Consider the following 19,958-nt stretch of genomic DNA (forward strand, 5'->3'; position numbering starts at 1 on the left):
TAGTCCAGTAGGTGGAGGTATTACACGTGTAAACTGGGCTCCTACGAAGCCCTTGATTCAGATGCAACACCTCAAAGCTCAACTGAAGTTTGCTGCTGATCACATGGACAAAGAAAAAAACCTAAAATCAGCAGCCAGAAGATTGGATGCAGCTGGGTGTTACAACAGGACAATGACCCCAAATATGCATCAGAAGTGGTTAGGGTTAGTCAGCAAGGGGGTTAACGTCAGCCCTGTGATGAACTAGGGACTTGTCCAGGGTGTACCCCGCCACTCTGCCAATGTCAGCTGAGATCTGCTCCAGCCCCCCATCGCGACCCTGTAAAAGATAAATGAATGATTGGATTTCATGCTTATAAAAGACAGGCCTTGTTCCTAGTTCAATTTTTTTTTTTCAATCAGGGCAACAGCTCTAACAAAAGGAGAGAAAATACCACAAGTGTAAAATCCTTGTTACTTTGAATTCATGTTGTGTGTGTATTGTATGGAAATGCCTTTAAAGTCAATATTAAAGCAATGAATAAATGCATGAATAAATGCCTGTGAAATAAATAAAATTTGTCGTTTTAAATAAACATTAAAAACCTATATTTTCATTTATTGAACTGTATTGACACACTTATTTATATTTTCAGTTATTTCTATATTTATTGCCCTATTTATTTATTTCGGGATTTATGTCATAGGCATACTTATTTATGTAATATGCATATACATGATATTGACTTAAATGGCTTAATGCATAACAAAACAAACCTGCCAAACCTAAATGTTTTGCAGCCTGAGGCAGCTGCTGGGCTGTTAAACAACAACCTTACAAAACCTGATGTTTTGTAACAGCGTGGCTGAAAACGTGACGGGCTCGCCGGCTCTGGCAGCAGCAGCAGCACTAGCAGCAGACCGGAGGACGCTGCTGCCTGACACACAGGACTGTCGGTGTTTCTCACACAACTACTGCTGCTACACTGAAAACAACAGTCATGTCCACCTCCCGCACAGTTATCTGCTTACTGAGAAACGACTTGCGTCTCCACGACAATGAGGTAAGACTATATTTTATATTTAACGTGACGAGTCCGTTTAGTTATGAAACACGACGCTTTTTAACTTTAAAACACTTAGTAAACTCGCAACTAAAACGTGTTTGTTCACATAACGTGTGGTGTTTGTTTGAAATTGCCATTTGCGAGAACATTTGCAACACATTATGTATGTTTGCTGGAAGCATCAAGCTAGCTTTGTTTTGCTAGCAGCAACAACCTTGTTACTTCCGGTTTTTGTTATCCCTCGAGAATAAAAGCCTCCTCTGTAAAGTTATATTCACAAAAAGAAAGAATTTAGATTAGTCGCAAAAACTGCCCAAGTTCAAAGTCGAAATGTCATTCATGATCTCTCGTTTTTATGTGTAGGCACTCAGTGAGCCATTCTGTAGAGCAACATCAGCGAAATTGCACGATTTCCGGTTGCGTTTTTCAAAATAAAAGACCGAATTTTCCAAATACAAATGTTTTAAAGCAATATGCATTTGAATTTGCGGGTTAGGTTTATTGAACTATCGGATGAGAGATGGATATCTTTTGTTTTTCTTTTAATCAAGAGTAGATCGGAGTATTGAGGCCTGTTTTCAATCCAGAGAAAGGCAGTAATGCAACATCTTGGATGCAAACTGCCTCTAAAAAGTAGCAATGAAGCAGAAAAAAGCATTTGCATACTTGTAGTGACCTTTTAAACATTAAATTACATGCTCATAGAACCAAATGTGCTATTTTATATAGTTCACTGCCACTCTAACCATGCCATGACTTTTCCTAAGAGATGATGTTATGTATGACACGTACTGTATTTGTCACCTGCAGCTTTTCCACTGGGCTCAAAGAAATGCAGAGTACATTGTCCCACTGTACTGCTTCGACCCCAGACATTATGTGGGAACGTGCAACTACAACCTGCCAAAGACTGGGCCTTTCCGCCTGCGCTTCTTACTGGAGAGTATCAGGGACCTCAGAAACACGTTACTGAACAAGGGCAGGTAACTAAACTGTTGTTTTTTGACTGGTCTTCCTGTATATCTACTGCTTTACTTACAGTTCAGCTCTGTCTTTGTTCTATTTAGAAGGTTTGAAAGTGATTAGAAGCTTATAATTCATGCTATTGTTACACATACACATGGTGCAGACTTTGTCCTCAGCTTTCTAGGATTTAACCAATACAGATGTAAGATCAGGACTTACCTGGGCTAACAGGAGGTTATTTTTACATTAACGTTGGTGCTGCACACACTGTTCCCGTCATTATTTCCGGTCAACAGGGGGGAAGTTATCAGCTCTCTACCCAGGATGCAGCTGACATGATGTTTTTCTTTTTTACTTTTTGTGTGTATGTGTGACAGCAACCTTGTGGTGAGACAGGGTAAGCCAGAGGATGTAGTGGCTGATCTCATCAAGCAACTGGGCTCTGTCAGCACCGTGGCTTTCCATGAAGAGGTAGCTGAAGACACTTTGACTTATTGTCACTGCTTTATTATATTGTCCGGTTTTTGACACAGTTTTTCCCTCATGTTTCAGATAACTTCAGAGGAACTGAATGTCGAGAATGGAGTGAAGGACGTCTGTGCACAGATGAAGGTCAAAGTTCACACCTGCTGGGGGTCTACACTGTACCACAGAGACGATCTTCCATTTCACCACATGTCCAGGTGACCAAACATCCAACTTCTGCTGAACATCCTGTTTGTGGCAATCTTATGAGACATGAATCAGAAGAATTGAGTGCTCAGAATATCCTCTAACCTGTCCTACTGGTTTGTCAGGCTGCCTGATGTGTACACTCAGTTCAGGAAGGTAGTGGAGACCCAGAGCAAGGTGAGGCCTGTGTTCCCAACCCCTGAAGAGCTAAAGCCTCTTCCTCAAGGGCTGGAGGAAGGAGCCATTCCTACAGCCGAGGACCTGCAACAGACAGGTAAATTACACCAACAGTATGTCTGTGCACTTAGAAAAAATGTAAACAGTAAAGTTATACACTACTTTCTTTTAAAAGTTATGAATCAGTGGGACAGATGTCTGCACATTTATTTTCTGTGCTTATTAAATTGACTTTCATGTAATGTCTTTGCATGCTGTTGGCAAATAGGAAGCTCAAAACACTCATTTTGTGCGGCGCCTCTATTGAGTAAATCCACTCTGCTGCTGCTGCTTTGACATTTCAATAGACAAACTGCTGAGCGTTGATTTCCTCGTGCCAGATTGGCTCGGTTTCCACGCAAACGCTGAAGCTTTTATGATTCGGTGTGTCTTCATTGTACATCAGGGAGTGTTTAACATGACTGAGATGCTTCTGTTTTATTCTCACAGAGCCTGTGTCTGATCCTCGCTCGGCTTTTCCGTGCAGTGGTGGTGAGAGTCAGGCTCTGGCTAGACTCAAACACTATTTCTGGGACACTGTGAGTACAGCTGCCATTACATATGGCACATGTGTTATCTACGTTACTGTAGGTGTGATAAATATACATTATGTGTCTGTTTTTGTAGGATGCAGTTGCGACTTATAAAGAGACTCGTAATGGCTTGATTGGTGTGGATTATTCTACTAAATTTGCACCTTGGTGAGTGATCATTTCTTCTGCCAGTGAATGCGTACTAGAGTTTAATGTTCCTTGTAAGTAATTCCTATTAATACATATGGTGCTCTAATTCTGCAGGCTGGCAATGGGTTGCATTTCACCCAGGTATATTTATCACCAGATTCAGCAGTATGAGAGGGAGCGAACAGCCAATCAGAGCACGTACTGGTGAGTCTGGAGTTAGAAAGGACAACAATACTTAAAGGTGCATTATGTAGTTTTTGGGAAGAAATTTAAATCGGAAGAGAAAAATCTTCATTCATTGATTTTTTTATTTTCATGCTTAAAGGATAACTACCATTTTTTACAACCTGGACCTTATTTCCAGCAAAATATATGATCATTTACTCACCCAGATAACTTTGGTGTCATTTGAAGTCGTTCAGACGAAATTAGATCCAGTTTAGCGGCGATATATCCATATAATGCGAGTAACGGGGCACCGAAACACAGCCTCTATATAACGCCACGAAACTAGTTCATTTCACCAATATTTTGTTACGATATGCTAGTGCTATTCCCCTCTGAGTCCGGGCTCGTCTGTTATCAACATCCGGGGTCAAACTAGCAGTAGCAGCTACAGGTAAACAAGCCGGGCTGTCGCGGGTGCGCGTGCAGCTCAGAGACGACATCTTCCAGGTCAGAGGTAGTAGGTCAACCTACAGACCCCGGATGTTGATAACAGACGAGCCCGGACTCCGAGGGGAATAGCACTAGCGTATTGTAACAAAATATTGGTGAAATGAACTAGTTTCGTGGCAGATAATGCTCATAGAGGCTGCGCTTCGGTGCCCCGTCACTCGCATTATATGGATATACGCGGCGCTCCACTGGATCTAATTTCGTCCGAACGACGCCAAATGACACCAAAGTTATCTGGGTGAGTAAATGATAATATATTTTGCTAGAAATAAGGTCCAGGTTGTAAAAAACGGTAGTTATCCTTTAAACAAACTCTCTATGTTTTCATGTGTGAAACATAAAACAATAGATACTGTATAATAGTCCTATACTGTGTCAAATATTGGAAGACTGATCAGTTTTCAATGGAAATGAAATATATTCTATCATAGGCCACTATTTAGTCACAAATAACACAAATTTGTCTTCACTTTCTGATCTTCATTGCTGTTTTCCAGGGTCATTTTTGAACTTTTGTGGAGGGATTACTTCAAGTTTGTAGCTGTCAAGTACGGAGACAGACTGTTTCAGATCCAAGGTAAAATGAGCTCAGCCTATCAGCTAATTTTTTTTAAAAATTTTAAACAATACAAATAAATCTGAAGTTAATCATAATTGTTTCCCAGGACTTCAAGACAAATCTGTTCCATGGAAAAAGGACATGGCGCTTTTCAATGCATGGAAAGGTTTGCACCATTTTTTCCCCTCTCATTGTCCAAAAAATATACTAAGTATTGTCTTTAAGAGGTGCATTTAAAGTATTTTGAATTATAGCTGAAATTATTTTTCATTTGTAATTACAGAGGGACGAACAGGAGTGCCCTTCGTGGATGCCAACATGAGAGAGGTGGCAATGACGGGCTTCATGTCCAACAGGGGGCGGCAAAACGTTGCTAGCTTCCTCACTAAAGATCTGGGCCTGGATTGGAGGATGGGAGCCGAGTGGTTTGAATACCTTCTGGTTAGTAATGAAGGCCAGGTTTTAAATCGGTTCAAAACAAATTATTTAATGCATTTTTTTAATAATTGAGATTTTTTTGAATAGTTGAATAGTTTAAATGCAAAGATGATGACACTTCCCCTCATTATTTTAACATTTCCTCCAAAGATTGACCATGATGTCTGCAGCAACTATGGCAACTGGCTGTACAGCGCTGGGATAGGAAACGACCCCAGAGAGAACAGGAAATTCAACATGATCAAGCAAGGCCTCGACTATGACAATAATGTATGTTTGAAAAGATGAAGATGCACAGATTGTTAGTTCCTTCCTAGTTATCTGTAGCTTTCCATGGTTTGTTTTCTTGGTACTGCTGTCACATGATGGTAGTGAAACTAAAACTGTAACATGGAAAGTTCAGTCATTGATTGAGTAATCCCTTGGTTGGCCCCGTTTCTGCTTCAGGGTGACTATGTGCGGCAATGGGTTCCTGAGCTGCAGGGGATCAAGGGATCTGACGTGCACGCGCCGTGGACCCTCAGCTCTGCCGCGCTGTCTCATGCTCATGTGTCCCTCGGTGAGACCTACCCTACCCCCATCGTCATGGCACCAGAATGGAGCAGACACGTTAACAAGAAACCGGTGGGTGTTTGAGAAAAGGGAAGTGGATAGTTTGATTTTTTTTTTTTTTTTTAAACCCTGATGGCTGCAAACAAAAGCAGTGGGATTTAAGAAAGAACATTTTCTCATGCACTGAATCTAAGAACATTTTTTGAGGTACTTCTACTTAACTTGAGTATTTCTATTTTTGTTATTTTATACTTCTACTGCACTACATTTATTTGACAGATAGATTACTATTTTTAAGTTTCAGATTTTGCTTAAACAACAGATGATAAGCCTTAAAAGTATAATGTTTTGTTAAATATGAGATCTTTTTAGCTTGTTAGCCATTACAAAAAATTGCGTCATTTGTCTCATTTAAGAGTTTTTAGCAGTTCCACAGAAGAGAGATTTTTTCCTCTGAACTCCTCAAAACGTTAAATTTATATAATTGTTCAATGTCAAAGAGGTCAAATCGTCCAGTATTTCACACAAAATTTAAATACTAGATATAAGAAAAAAGAATACAAATACAAACTTTGATTACAATTTGTAAATTGTTAGCCTGTTAATCATCTCATGAGACCCCCCAGATTTAAAAAAGGCTGCACCTTGTCCAGCTACAACAGTGAAATGCTACTTAAATATTAATGCATATGCATTGACTGTCTAACAGTGTAACATATAATTACTTATCGGTCACATGAGACATTCTTCTGCAGAACAAGTACTTTTACTTTTGGTACTTTTATTAAATTTAACTAATAAGTATACTTTACTGAAAGGTTATTTGGATATAATTTTACGTAGATTAATGATTTTTATATTAATAAAAATAGTACATCTGACAGAGACGTCACTCATCCTATTACAAGACACTGTTATTGATGACACTGATATTTTAAGGTGAAAAAGTTGCATGATGTTGCTTTAAATTTTGAATACAGGACCTTCAAATGGAGTGTTTTTTACAGTTTGGTATAGTTACTGTGTGTCCTTAACTATAGCAACTGAATATGTTTTCCACCACTTGCAATCAATAGTGGTTTTAATTTTACATGGAAAGGCAATGTTGCCTCACTTCCGTCTCATAAGCCACCACTGTAAGGGCAAACTTTTGTTTGGTGTTTTCCAGAGTGGCACAGGGCCTTCCCCCAGAGGAAAGAGGGGTCAATCTCACACACCCAAGCAACATCGCGACAGAGGCATCGATTTCTACTTCTCCAAGAGCAAAAACCTGTGATCTGAAAACCCTTGACAGGTGATCCAAACATGGACTGTTGCTGTAAAATCTGGTTCACACACTGACGCGTGAAGTTGATTTGAGGAAATGTGCGGTGCTACTTGATAATTTGACATTAACCGAGGTGTTCTCTCGAAAAGTCGACCTCATAAAAAAACCTTTCATGAACTCATTTCTGTTTCCTGTTCTCAGCTGCAACGACACTGAAAGCCACACTGTGGTTTTAGTTTTGAGCGATGAATTAATTACAGGGAACAAACTGTCCTCTTATGCTTTTATGCAGATTGTTTTTCTTATCTTATGCCTTTGGATATGTTGCTGTTATTTTGTATTCATTTTCAGAGATTGCCTATTTGTTCCCATTAAAAAATAAAACTTCTAAATGAAAGACTTTACATCATGTGGTTTTGTTACCCAATGCAGGAAATAAAACCTTTCTCAGAATTAGAATAAATACTGAAGTCTTGATTTTAGTTTTCTGTTCTACAGTTAAAATTACTATACATGTGTTCTTATATATTGATCAATGTAAAAGTTGTAGAGTTAGAACAGTTTGCAACCAAGGTCCACCTGTGAAGACGGACTAGTGAGTAGATGAGTCTCCGTGTTAGTGTGATGATGTTTAATGTCGCTGACAACTTCTGTAGTAGCATTATCACCTTTTCCGCCTGCATGAATTCCCCCCTACATTACCCACAATGCAACTTACTCCTGAGTGACATCACTGGAGGCAATTCATCAGACTACAAGCAGCTTTATCTGGAGCCACAAAATGTTTAACACTACCTTTTTCACCTATGCAGTAGTACTCTCCAAGTCCTGTAAACACACTTTAATGTAGAATTGGTGAAGTCGCCCTTTAAATAGGCTGTTATCAAAAGGATGACTTGGAAAACTTTCAGGGGGGTGTTTACAAAAAACTTAACTTTAACCTACAGGAAGTGCACTTTTTGAATCTGGACAGTGGTGTTGTGAATGTGTACTAGAGTTTAATGTTCCTTGTAAGTAATTCCTATTAATATATCTCTAACGGTGCTATTAATTCTGATCCAGCAGTATGAGAGGGAGTGAACAGCCAATCAGAGCACGTACTGCTGAGTCTGGGGTTAGAAAGGACGAGAATACTTAAAGGTGCATTATGTAGTTTTGGGGAGGAAATTTTAATCTGAAGAGAAAAATCTCCGTCGATTGATTTTCATGCTTTAACAAACTCTTACAACACAGTTTCACACTGTTTAACTTTGTTTGTATTTGGCGGACCCTGCCACCTTTTAAGCACACTTTAATGTGTAGAATTGGTGCAGCTTCCCTTTAAATATGCTGTTATCAACAGGATGGGGGACTTAGAAAAAACTTTCAGGGGGGGTGTTTACAAGAAAAGGGAACTTATTCTATTTAATGCCAACATTTTCGTGTGGTGACAACTGCTGGCAGCCATTTCACAAAAGTAAAAAATTAACTTTAATCAGCCGGAAGTGCACGTTTTGTTCCCAGACAGTTGTGTCTGGCGGTGAACAGGACACCTCCCCCCCCCCCCGACTGTGTGACGCAGTCCGCTGCATCACTTCCTTGTTCTCCCGTCAGGTAAACTGTCTGAAGCTGCTCGCAACTCCACATCTGTCGCAACAACAAAAAATAAAAAATGTTGGACATTTTAACCGAAGCTTGACATTTCACGGAGGTCTCCGGAACACTTTCCCAACATGGCCAGCTGCTCGGACTCACCGGTGGACCTGGATACCGTTCCTCTCATCGCGCTCAACATGAGCCTGAGGAAAAAGTTGGGACTGTATCTGAACCCCAGGAACATGGTGGCCGCGGACTGGATGGCCGTAGCGGAGACCATGGGCTACAACTACCTGGAGATAAAGAACTACGAGGCGACCAGGAGCCCCACGGAGGCGCTGCTGGAGGACTGGCGGGCCCGCAACACGGACGCGACCGTTGGGAAGCTGCTGTCTATCCTGGAGGAGGTGGAGAGGAAAGACATAGTGGAGGACCTGCGACCTTTGATAGGTGAGTTGGCCTCATCCGAGATTTTCTCCCTGTTCGCTTATTTACCTCATTTCAGTGGTGCAAGTTTGTGATATTCACGCATTTGTAACTTCCGCTCTGTCCCCCGTACTCAAGGAAATGATTCAACCTGCACTCCAGTGTTGGCAAAAGTATTCATGTACACACACATGAGTCAGAATACATTATGTCCAACCATAGTTATTACTCATGTGTTGATAAGATGAAAACAACAACTTCAAGGGGCTCTATGTCGTTTTGGAGAAGAAATTCAAACTCATATTTTGAATATTTACAATATTAATGAGGTAATAATACATGTTTTCCCCCCATAACTGATAAACAAGCTGTTCTCAGAGGAAAATAAGACTGTTTGAAGCTAAAAAAGGTGGCAGGGTCCGCCACATATAAATGCTTGCATAAACTTGTACCGTGTTGTTAACTCATTTAATATTAATGATGTTAATGAGGTAATAATACAAACTCAGAAACATTAATCTTTTCCATAACTGAATAAACAAGCTGTTCTCAGAGGAAAATAAGGTTCCAACAACACAGTTTGAAGCTAAAAAGGTGGCAGGGTCCGCCAAACATAAACAGTTGTGTTGCCCTTGAAGGTCAGTTTGTTTATTTAGTTTGTTTCAGCATGACAGAAATGAGTCTTTTCTCTTCGGTGTGCACACTTATGTATTTATGTCTTGTTTGCACTTACGCATCTTTTTTTCCTTTTTTTTCTGGCACTAGATGAGAACGTCAGGAAGTACTGTGAGAGTCTGAAGAAGCAGGCAGAGCCCCCGGTTCAGGTTGCCGAGGTTGACAGCTGTGTCCCCCTCACCCCGGAGAGGGTTGGTATCACCCTGGAGGATGACCCAGAAGGTCTGTATGTGTGCAGCCCGTACTTTTGTTTTCTCGTTTTAAAGAGTATATACGGATAGGACGCAGGGCCACAGGTTAAACACACATTGTTTTTGTTAATACGAATAATACCAAAAAGAAAAATGCACTCCGTCCCCTGTCAGTGATAAGTACATAACTTATGCGCAAAATAACTAATCATATCATCTCTAAATGAGTTGTATAAGATTGTTCCGATTGAAGCAGAGAGGCTGCGTTTTTTTCACACCTCCACATTTATCTCACAGCTGTGCTTACAAGTTACTTTTCATATTAACATTTTACACTCACAGCTGTGATCAGAAACAATAAAATAAAATATGATGACGTGCCCAGCAGTATATACAGTAGTTGAATTTATCTAACCAACTATAATAGCAAGTATGAATAATAAATATGCATAATAAAAGCCTGAATGTGGCGAGTGATTTGGCCAGGGTCAGGGAAAACAATGTCACTTCCTCTTTTGGTTGCGCGATGTCAGACACACTTCCATTTCCTTGACAAATCGAGCCTGGTGGCAGACTGAAGCGCATCGTGAATGCAAGGTTTACAGTGAACCAATCTATATGCTGATGATGTCATTTAAAAAATATATATATTTTACAGCCATTGCAATGTGCAAATAGTTTGTACTTCATAACGATGAGTTAAAGCAAAAGTGCTTCTTCTATCAATGGTGATAAGAAAGCGCTGTCGTGTTAGAATAAACAAGATAAAATGCATGATATGGTTAACGATATAAATGTGTGACTTTGTAATGTGTTTGCTCTCAAGTCAAACTTGAGATTGTGACATTATTTTCTGCGGTAAGATATCGCACAGGAAAAGCTCCAGCTCGTCTCCTTATCTGACGAGTCATCTGCAGCTCTCATCACATGTCCGCGCTGCTGCACCGTTCAACAGCTTTGTGGTTCCCATCATTAATGCTCATGATACTCTTCTGTGGAAAACTATATTTGTCGCATGTCCTGGGTTGCAAGCTGTTGTGCAAAACAGGCCTCATAAAGAGGAGTTCAGTTGTGTTACTGACATTAATCTAACTGAATTGAATGCAGCCCCGGAGCTGTTCGATGCCTTCATCTGCTACTGCCAGAGTGACTTCGAGTTCGTCCACGAGATGATCCGGGAGCTGGAGCAGACGGACTACAAGCTGAAACTGTGTGTGTTCGACAGAGATGTCCTCCCGGGCTCCTGTGTGTGGACCATCACCAGTGAACTCATTGAGAGGAGGTGGGATGTCCACGAGTGCTAACCATGTTTACTCTGTTGATGTGGCCTTTTTACTTTAAAGGAAAAGTTCGTCCAAAAATAACAATTCAGTCATTGTCTCCTCGCCCTCCTGCCGATGGAAAGTCGGGTGAAGTTTCCCAAGTCCCTAAACAATTTAGCAGCATTCTCCTAAAAAACTGATGGAGATGGAGACTTGTTTTCAATTGTAAAAAAAACATCCCAAAAAAACAACCTCAATCCAAGTCTCTGGAAGCCCTGAATTTCCAAACTGATTTGAAAAGACATTATTTACATTCTCTTTAACCAAAATTGTCATTGTAGTTGCTGAGCTAAGAGCGTCACTTCGCGCCCCGTCCGAAGTGAGTGCATGAGCTCGACCACTCATCGAGGCCAGGGTATGGAGCTTTTTTTATTTTATTTTACTTTTTTAATGTATTTATTTATTTTTTCAATTTGACTGAATTCTCATTTTCATGTGAACTTATCCTTTAAACCCCCAGAAGATCAGTACAAACAAATAGGCCAAAACATGTGGCTCTATAAATAATCTGTGTGGACAAATACACTGAAAATGGAAAGTACCATGGTACAAAAAACATCAGAGTTTCAGTTGCGGCAGAAAGCTCAACTATGACTGTAGATATAGAAAGCCACTTGAAAGCAAGTGTGTTCTGTCATACACACAGCCCTCATTCCTAAAATCTCCCTCGTTTCTAACTCTCACGTTTTGCATCAACTGTAACATGTTCCCATGTGTGCAGGTGTAAGAGGATGGTGGTGGTGATTTCTGATGAATACCTTGAAAGCGATGCCTGTGACTTTCAGACCAAGTTTGCTCTCAGCCTTTGTCCCGGCAAGTTACATTTGTATATCCTCTTCCTCTCTGACATACGGTCTATCTGTATCTATCTTTTTTGAAATTATTATTTCTGCTGTTTCAGGAGCAAGAAATAAACGTCTCATTCCAGTGAAGTACAAGTCGATGAAAAAGCCGTTCCCCAGCATCTTGCGCTTCCTCACCCTTTGTGACTACACCCGGCCTTGCACGAAGAGCTGGTTCTGGATACGGCTGGCCAGAGCTCTCTCGCTGCCGTGATCGTGGACTGGACAGTTAATGGTGTTTAAAGGTGCCTTTTTATTCCATCAAAAGGAAAATTGAACAGTGGGCAATTGTTACAGGACAAGTGTGCGCTATTGCTTGTTATTCACGATGCAGTTATAATTTACTGTGTGAACACAGCACATATTACTATGCAACCATTTGCGTTTCCTATGTAGGTCACATCATGATTTCTGAGCAGTAGCATTATGAAAATAAAGCTGTACAAGGATAGCAAATATCAGCAAAAGTTCTAACTGCACGTATCCAATATTATGTTATTAAAACGTCAAGAGTCACATAGCCTGTGTTTAGTAAATATGTGAGGTACATTGGATAAGAGGATCTGATTGTGTTTCAGGCAGCATGTACTAAATGTCAGTAAAAGCTGTCTTTTGCTTGTGCTGGCTACTTCCTCTTATGAGTTAGCATCTAAATGAGATTGAAGCGAAAGAGGAAGAGATGTTGTGATTGTGATACTTCCAGTTCAGTACGTTTAATTTTACTAACTGCTGACACCTGCTTTTCTCTCACACTTTCTCAGTGTGTCACCGTGGATTTTTGATATGGTCTTTTTTGACCAGGTTTTATAAAATGTGGATTTATTCTATCATGAATGAATGCTCTGAATATTATTTCCTCAAAATAAATGTAATACTTTTTTCAATTGCAGTATTATTTTATTCAAGAAGGCACTTTGAGTTGCCTTGTGTCTGAATTGTGGTATACAAATAAACTTGCCTTGCCTAAGAAATTCACTACAATACATCATTCTGCCAGGACAGACAGGCATGCAATTGATGTTGCATGTACAGAACAGAACAAAATCAAAATTTACAAATTGCATATAGACAGAATATCTGATATAAATGATAGTATATGTAAAGTGTGTGGATCCAGGAGTCGACTGAGCAGGCCGAGGAATCACCAAGTGGTGTCCGAGCTACACGACCTCCCCTCCACCGTGGTGACGCACAACATAATAATAAGTAAAACAGAAAAGATCAGAGTGAAGAGGCATCACATTTTACAGAAATATAAGGAGATAGTAAAACAGAGGAGAGCAATGATCCAGTGAAACCCAGGGTATGACGATCCATAGCTGTCAATATGTGACAGCAGCAGGAGCCAGGAGAGGTAGATGGTCCCAGGGGCCTGTGGTCCATCAGAAGGGAGCCTAAATGAAAAGGGAGGAGTAGGAGGAGAAAGCTACAGTATAAAGAGTGAGAGAGTGACACAGCTTGCAGCTGAGTTATAAGTAAACTAGTGAAAGTGCAGTATGCTCTGTTCCCCAGCAGGTGTGGCGATTGTGCAAGTCCTGCATGGTCTAAAATGCACCAGAGGTGGCTCAGTGCATTTTCACACTTGTCACATGAGCATCCAATCACAGGGCAGCGTGCGTGGTGCTGTCCAATCAGATGACAGGATGTTCTCGGAGCAGCACGCCTCTTTTCATACACTTTAATATTGTGATATTTCTTGCCCTGAGAACGGTCTATCAGGCAGCACATCCCAGCCTATTTTATACTGAAAGCATGCTCTGTCAATCGGGCTTTTCTGTGCGAGTGAGGGCTGGGAGTAAAGCGTGCTAATCTGAATAAATAAAGAGGTTTGTGTGTTGTATGAGAAGCGCGAATGACTGCGCCTGCAAGGCACAGGTCTGGGTGCTAAGACGCCTTCATTACAGCAGGCGGCCATTAAAAGTGTGGCGGAAATCAAAGGCTGGTCGGTTTTATTCAATGTTTAAACATTCTTTGTCGTGGCTTTTGTTAAAAATTTAAACACATTATCATTCAGAAAATTATTATGAGTTTAGGTTATGGTTTTGTGTTGCTAACGTCGTAAATAGTCGGGCTAGTGTTGCCACATATGCAGCATAATTAGCTACCATAATTAGCCGCCAACCAGTGGCGACAGTGATTTCCTCCTTTACTTATCTACCGACAACACTCCGGGGAATAATCCTAGATTTTATACATGTGTGTGCACGGTGCGAGCTAACGTCCCACACTCAACATGTCCGCCGGGAAGGTCCACATTTGCTCAGCAGGAATGCGGTAGGCGGGGCTGCTAGGCTAGTGTAAAACTTTGGGAATGACAGGAGTGCTGCAGGATTCGCAAAGAAGGGGGAAGTGTCGCCCTTGTTGGTCCTGTTTGGATTACTTTGACTTCTTTTTACGCGCAGCCTTTGGATTCACCACCTTCCTCCAGATAGTACGGCCCGAGCAGACTCCTCAGCCATGTCGGAGGACCCGTGCTCCCAACCCTGGTCCATCAACAAAGATGATTATGAGCTGCACGAGGTGATTGGTATGTGATCTTTAGCTTGTTAGCTCAATGTATGTGTTGCCCGACAGTCTGAGAATGAGAGCTCAACCAGAAAAAAGAGGAGGCTCGCCACGGCTAACGCAATGTTAATACATCTCAAGTGTAAAGCGAGAAGAAGGCATCTTCTTTCAGTTGAGCTAGGTTGAGTTCACCGCTTTTGGCAACTTGGCGATCCCGGCCGGGCGGTGTTGTGACCTGGAGTCGGTGGACTGTTCGGTGAAAGCTGTTACCCCCGTCCGCTGGGGCTACGCCAGAGTCGTAAACGAGCGCTATAATGTTACCGTTACTGTCTAGTCAGGCTGTGACTATTTGCTGGAAAATAACCGCTTTCACTGAGCAGTGGTTCTTCATGTGCACAGCTAGCTTAATAGTTTATTAAATATACTCTAGATAAAGGGCGTTGTACCTATAAAACTACTAGAATATTAAGTATATGATAGTGAAATGTGTCAGTGTTGGTATTTCATACATAACCCAACCTGCAGAGTAGGTTGAAATCAGATGGGACATTACAAATAAGATAATTTTAAAGTTGTCTTCTTATTTGGGGAAGACACTGCTATGTAATGGCTAAGACCATGTTAAACTTGTACTGTGTGTGTGTGTGTGTGTGTGTGTGTGTGTGTGTGTGTTCACGCCCATTTCCACTTAAAACACACTGGATATTCAAGCAAACTTTTTCCAAAACACTGGTGTTGCCGCTGCAGAGTCCAGAGATTATACTTCATGGTCCTTCTCGGAGTAGCATATTGTTTTGGGCAATTTACTGCCTGAATTAATCCAGTTATGCCAGAGCTCTTTGGAGGGGATTAATCAGTATTATGAGGCTTCCGACCACGTCCCTCACGGAAAATGGGGAGAAAGTCTTTTTAATAATTTGCTGGGTAACATCGTCAATAACACGTTGTTTGAACCACTCTGGGTTGAATCCACAAGTTAAAGGGGCCACCGTGTAGTTTTGGAGAAGAAATTCAGACTCGGTTAATATTTACAATATGGATGCAAACTCAGAAATATTTATTTTTTCCATAACTGAATAAACAAGGAAAAAAAGGTCCCCAGAGCCACAGTTTGAAGCTAGAAAGGTGGCAGGGTCCGCCAAATGTAAACAAATCAAAACAGTATGAAATTGTGCTGTTTGTTTATTCAGGTAGAAAACAAAGAGGGTTTGTTTATTTCAATGAAGATCTTTCTCTTCTGATTAAAATTTCTCCTCTGAAAACTACCTAGTGCACCTTTAATTGTTTTCAGTCTAGAAATGTTCTCTTTAAAAACACAATACTTGCTTTGTATGTACACCCACCTTTCGCTATCAAGCCCTCCAGTGTGTGTGACGGGAGGTTTTTACACCTTTCCTGTGCAGTATCAAGCCTGGCTGACTCCTAAGGAGGGCTCACAGGTTAGGAATGACGGCTTTTACTTGTGAACTTCTGAAATGTCCCGCCCCACAAATAGCTGACCCCGTCCTACCTTCTGACTTTGTTAAGGCTGAGCATATGAAGGGAGTGTGCAACATATAAGCAAAGTATTGTTCCCTGAAAACCAGTGAGTTTGTGCCTCTGGTTTGCCTTACCTAACCGTTTCATGCTTCCTCTACAGGGGATCTGTGTGTTTATAGAGGGTCCATTCTGCAGGCCCTAAATTGACCTCTTTGTATATATAAAAGTCTCAGATTTAACTTTAACCCCATTTCTACATTTCCTCCCTTAGTTTCCTGGAAAATGTGATCTGGGGCACCCCACAAGATAACACCCAGCAATTTAGCATGCACACAGAGATAAAGCCCCTCTTGTATAGGAACCAGTTCTGTGGCATTTTCCAGCGTAATGCTTGACACAAATTGTCAGCATAGATTCAAAACTGGTAAGGCTATTTCCAGGTTGGACTGCAGCGTGCTTCCTTGTGGCGAGGGATCATGATTATCAACTTAGCTTTGGAAATGAATTGTGCCGTTAGCCTAGTTTCTTCCCCTCATTTTCCCCTGATTACCAGTCGCGCTCTTGAATCTGAAGCAGTTGGTCTACCTTGTGTTTCATCTAATTTAGCAGAACCCTCTATGTGAGCCTGTTTTTCCAGGCTCCTGGTGAACACAAGGTAAACAAGAAATAGTCTCCTGTTTGGCATCTGCTTCTGTTCATATTAGACCTCGCCAGCAGTCCTGTGGAGCTTTCTCTCTGCCCTCTCAGACAGTCTTTGCTTGATTATGACCAACACAACTTTAAATAAAGCTGAGCTTTAGGTCTGTGTTTTTGCAATTTCCTCTGTCAGGCCTGCTAGATCAGTGATTGGATAAAGAAAGTCCACTTTCCACGAGGGAACATTGAGGCTTTCATTTTAAATGAATACACAGAAGAGCTCTTGCTGTTCTTATCATGTAGACAGGGGATCACACTCAATTGGAGTCACTTCCTCATAGCGTTTTACTCAAGTTACCATCTTGACCTTTGCTGGTAGGATTTCCAGGAACATATTGCCCGTTCCTAAATAGCAGTAGAGAATGTACCTTACTCTAACCCATGAGATAGAAGCCTCAATATGGAGGATTTGGTCACTAAAATTAGCAAATAAAATGCTTGAGCTTTGAAGCGTCGGGTCATGTTTGGATGGCATATTCTTGAGGTTGCGCAATCAGCCAGGGGTGGGCTGTGGTGGTGTTGTGGAGTGTGTATTCAAGGAGGGGTGTGGGTAAACACAAATGCAGTTTTGAGCACTACAAATAATTACAGGCTACTGTTTGTATAAGAAAGTTAATAAAAATAGATGTTTTTAATTTAGATTTTGTTCTGATTGCAGCAGCAGGTAGCTAGTGCGTTGTGGGACTGACGTTTTAATTGCTTTAAGGCATAGCTGATTTAATCAAAAGAGTGGGTTTTATTACCGTGCCAATTTTCCTCACAATCAGTTAATATAGCACCATGACGTAGGGAACAGTACACGCACACAGACTGGTAGAAAATTATAAAGAGAGCAGTGAGACGTGATGTTTTCCCAGGACAAACTAAGTACATGAAATCAACGTATAAGAGGTATGTACTGAATAGAAGGCTGATTATTGTCTTGATGTAATCATGTCAGGAAGTGGTGAAAAATGGAGGCAAATTGCTTGTTTTGTTTGCACTTCAAAACACAACAACAAACAAAAGCGGATGAATGAAAACAGAAAATATTCACCATTTTTGCTTCATAGATTGACCTTAAAGGTGCAACATGTAAGAATTGGGAACCTGTCAAGTTCATACTGAAAACGAATAGGGGGCAGTATATCGCCAGAATTACCGCGAACTGCTGCTAGCTGTACCTGACTGTAGCTAGTTAGCTCAGTCAGCAGTGCAGCTAGTGGTTCAGACTTAGAGCTCGGGGACTTGGTAGTGTTAGTTTTTACATTGCAACACGGAGGATAGTTCACAAGTGTTTTTCTGTTGATGGACTGATGGATAAACTGATTGATCGTCCCAGCTCTACTTGAGTATGCAGCATTTAAAACCTCACCAACCTAGCTAAACTGCTACTACAGGTTCCCCTGCATTGAGAGAAACTGACTGGGGAGATACTGTATAAGCTGTTTCCTGCCAGAGAAATGTTTTCTGCAGCTCTTATGCTCAGCTGGAAGTTCGGAGTCGTGAGGATGGCCCTGCATACCCAGAATGCCCGGCAGAGCTATTGTTTTGGTAACTTCCCCAGGGAAAGAGGACTTGTTATTACATGGTTCACACCCACTCCCATCCACCAAGCATTGGATCATACTGGACAGTGCCCATAGGAAAAAAAAAATAGTCCAGCTTGCGCTCTCATTTTGGATCAGACTTTGGATCATTCATATTGGCAAATCTGGACTGGAAACTTTTCTGCTCTCACTGTTTGTATCCACCGGCAACCATGTTTCCTCCCTGTTCCTCGTCCTGCCCCTCAAACTTCGGTATGATTATGTTCTAGGAAACTTATCACAATGGAAAGCACCCCCCCAGGCTTGCAATTCTCCGATTTAAAGTCAACCTCAAGGTTTAGGCCACATTAATTTGTTAGAGCATTGTTATCAGTGGATTACGCAACAGTAGGCAGTGGCTGCTTGTGTGTTTTTCTAGCCATGTGTGACACTTGTCATTGTACCTTTTTTAAAGCATGTGAGGAATGTCAGCCAGGTATGCAGAGAAAAATGTAATAAAGACGACTTGCATAAGGAATCAAACTGGCCTGGTGAGTGTGTGAAAGACAAACTGAGAGCTGCTGCCTACTCCATTAAGAGGCCAATTCAAGGCCAAGCTAATCTGATAAGATAATTTTGTACTGGGCACTACTATGTGCTTTTTTGCAGTTAAAAAAAGATCTACAACCTGCCAGGTTTTGTGACATGTTTTCACCTTTTCATCAGGAAAGTGTTGCCACATCAGCGTTGGGTTTATTTCCAATCTGTTTTTCACACACGAGAATTTTGTGCTGGTGTTCTGGTGCATAAAAAGCCAAGATAAAAAAGCTAGTGCTGAAAGTCAAGGAGCAATAGAAAAATATACCTTTTGAAGTGTATTAACAGCTCTTTGAGGCTGCAATATGTAAGAAGGCATTAACAGAATCTGAAGAAATATGTCAAAGTTGTCTGTTTTGTAATGGAGACATCTACTAAAGCAGCGGGCCTTACCTCTTTCAACACTCCCCTGGATGTCCAGCTAGCTGCACTGCTAACTCAGCTAACAAACCAACAGTAGCTACAGTCACGGATGTATAAACGGCACACAGTAGGCAGCAGTTAGGAGTGATATGCTGTGTTGGGCGTATGAAGCCAACAGGTGGCCAATTCTTCCGTCTTGCACCTTTTAATAAAACCTTGAAATTTAAATGACCTCTTGGTATCTAAATGGTCTTTGAACACTTTTAATCATAGTGTTATGAAGTTTTGCTATCTTGTTTGTTTAACAACACTTCACAGAGATGCAAACATTCCATACCCGCGTATCGACTCGAGCAAACATAGCTTACAGGTTAATGACAGGAGGCCCTCACTGGAGTATTTAGGCTTAAACAGTTCATTGCCAAGAAAAAAAGCTCTGGTCTTGCGTGTCCCATTCACATCGTGCCAGGTTATAGTATAACAATGCTCATAAAATTCTCCAAGCCAAGCTGCACTTGTTTTGTGGAAACATGCTTACAGAAAACACTCAAAGATCAAGATTGTTTTGTCAATGTTTCCCCTGCAGGAGTGGTCAAATAGTTTCACCCTGTCTCCTGCTTTTTTTATTTTTCGCTATCTAGAGTAGAGCTTTACATTAAGAGCTGTAACAGGTTTAATAAGATTTGTTGTGTTAAAACAGAG

General features: G+C 41.1%; 3 protein-coding genes across 6 annotated transcripts in view; all 3 read left to right on the forward strand.

Annotated features, from left to right (window-relative positions):
• The first annotated feature begins 764 nt into the window (after positions 1 to 764).
• cry-dash (cryptochrome DASH) lies at positions 765 to 7,481 on the forward strand. Its single transcript, XM_084339950.1, has 14 exons — positions 765 to 1,043; positions 1,857 to 2,029; positions 2,390 to 2,483; positions 2,565 to 2,695; positions 2,810 to 2,958; positions 3,351 to 3,439; positions 3,528 to 3,601; positions 3,698 to 3,787; positions 4,759 to 4,838; positions 4,927 to 4,986; positions 5,104 to 5,261; positions 5,409 to 5,528; positions 5,706 to 5,882; positions 6,979 to 7,481. The coding sequence occupies exons 1-14, from the start codon at positions 981 to 983 to the stop codon at positions 7,084 to 7,086; spliced, it is 1,566 nt and encodes a 521-aa protein (XP_084196076.1). The 5' UTR covers positions 765 to 980; the 3' UTR covers positions 7,087 to 7,481.
• A 1,156-nt stretch (positions 7,482 to 8,637) lies between these two features.
• Positions 8,638 to 12,992, forward strand: myd88 (MYD88 innate immune signal transduction adaptor). Its single transcript, XM_084340430.1, has 5 exons — positions 8,638 to 9,102; positions 9,844 to 9,975; positions 11,052 to 11,226; positions 11,988 to 12,079; positions 12,168 to 12,992. Exons 1-5 carry the CDS (start codon positions 8,790 to 8,792, stop codon positions 12,320 to 12,322), a joined length of 867 nt encoding a protein of 288 aa, XP_084196556.1. The 5' UTR covers positions 8,638 to 8,789; the 3' UTR covers positions 12,323 to 12,992.
• A 981-nt stretch (positions 12,993 to 13,973) lies between these two features.
• The window catches only part of oxsr1b (oxidative stress responsive kinase 1b), a 42,043-nt gene continuing 36,058 nt past the window's right edge, over positions 13,974 to 19,958 (forward strand). For 3 of the 4 annotated variants that reach the window (XM_084340758.1, XM_084340755.1, XM_084340756.1), the window contains exons 1-2: positions 14,057 to 14,382; positions 14,511 to 14,635. In XM_084340758.1, the coding sequence (XP_084196884.1) occupies positions 14,342 to 14,382; positions 14,511 to 14,635 (166 nt within the window). In that variant the 5' untranslated portion in view covers positions 14,057 to 14,341. The other variant, XM_084340757.1, reaches the window with a different exon arrangement.

Source organism: Pagrus pagrus, assembly GCF_965226575.1.
Source record: "Pagrus pagrus genome assembly, chromosome: 20".
Classification (NCBI taxonomy): Eukaryota; Metazoa; Chordata; class Actinopteri; order Spariformes; family Sparidae; genus Pagrus; species Pagrus pagrus.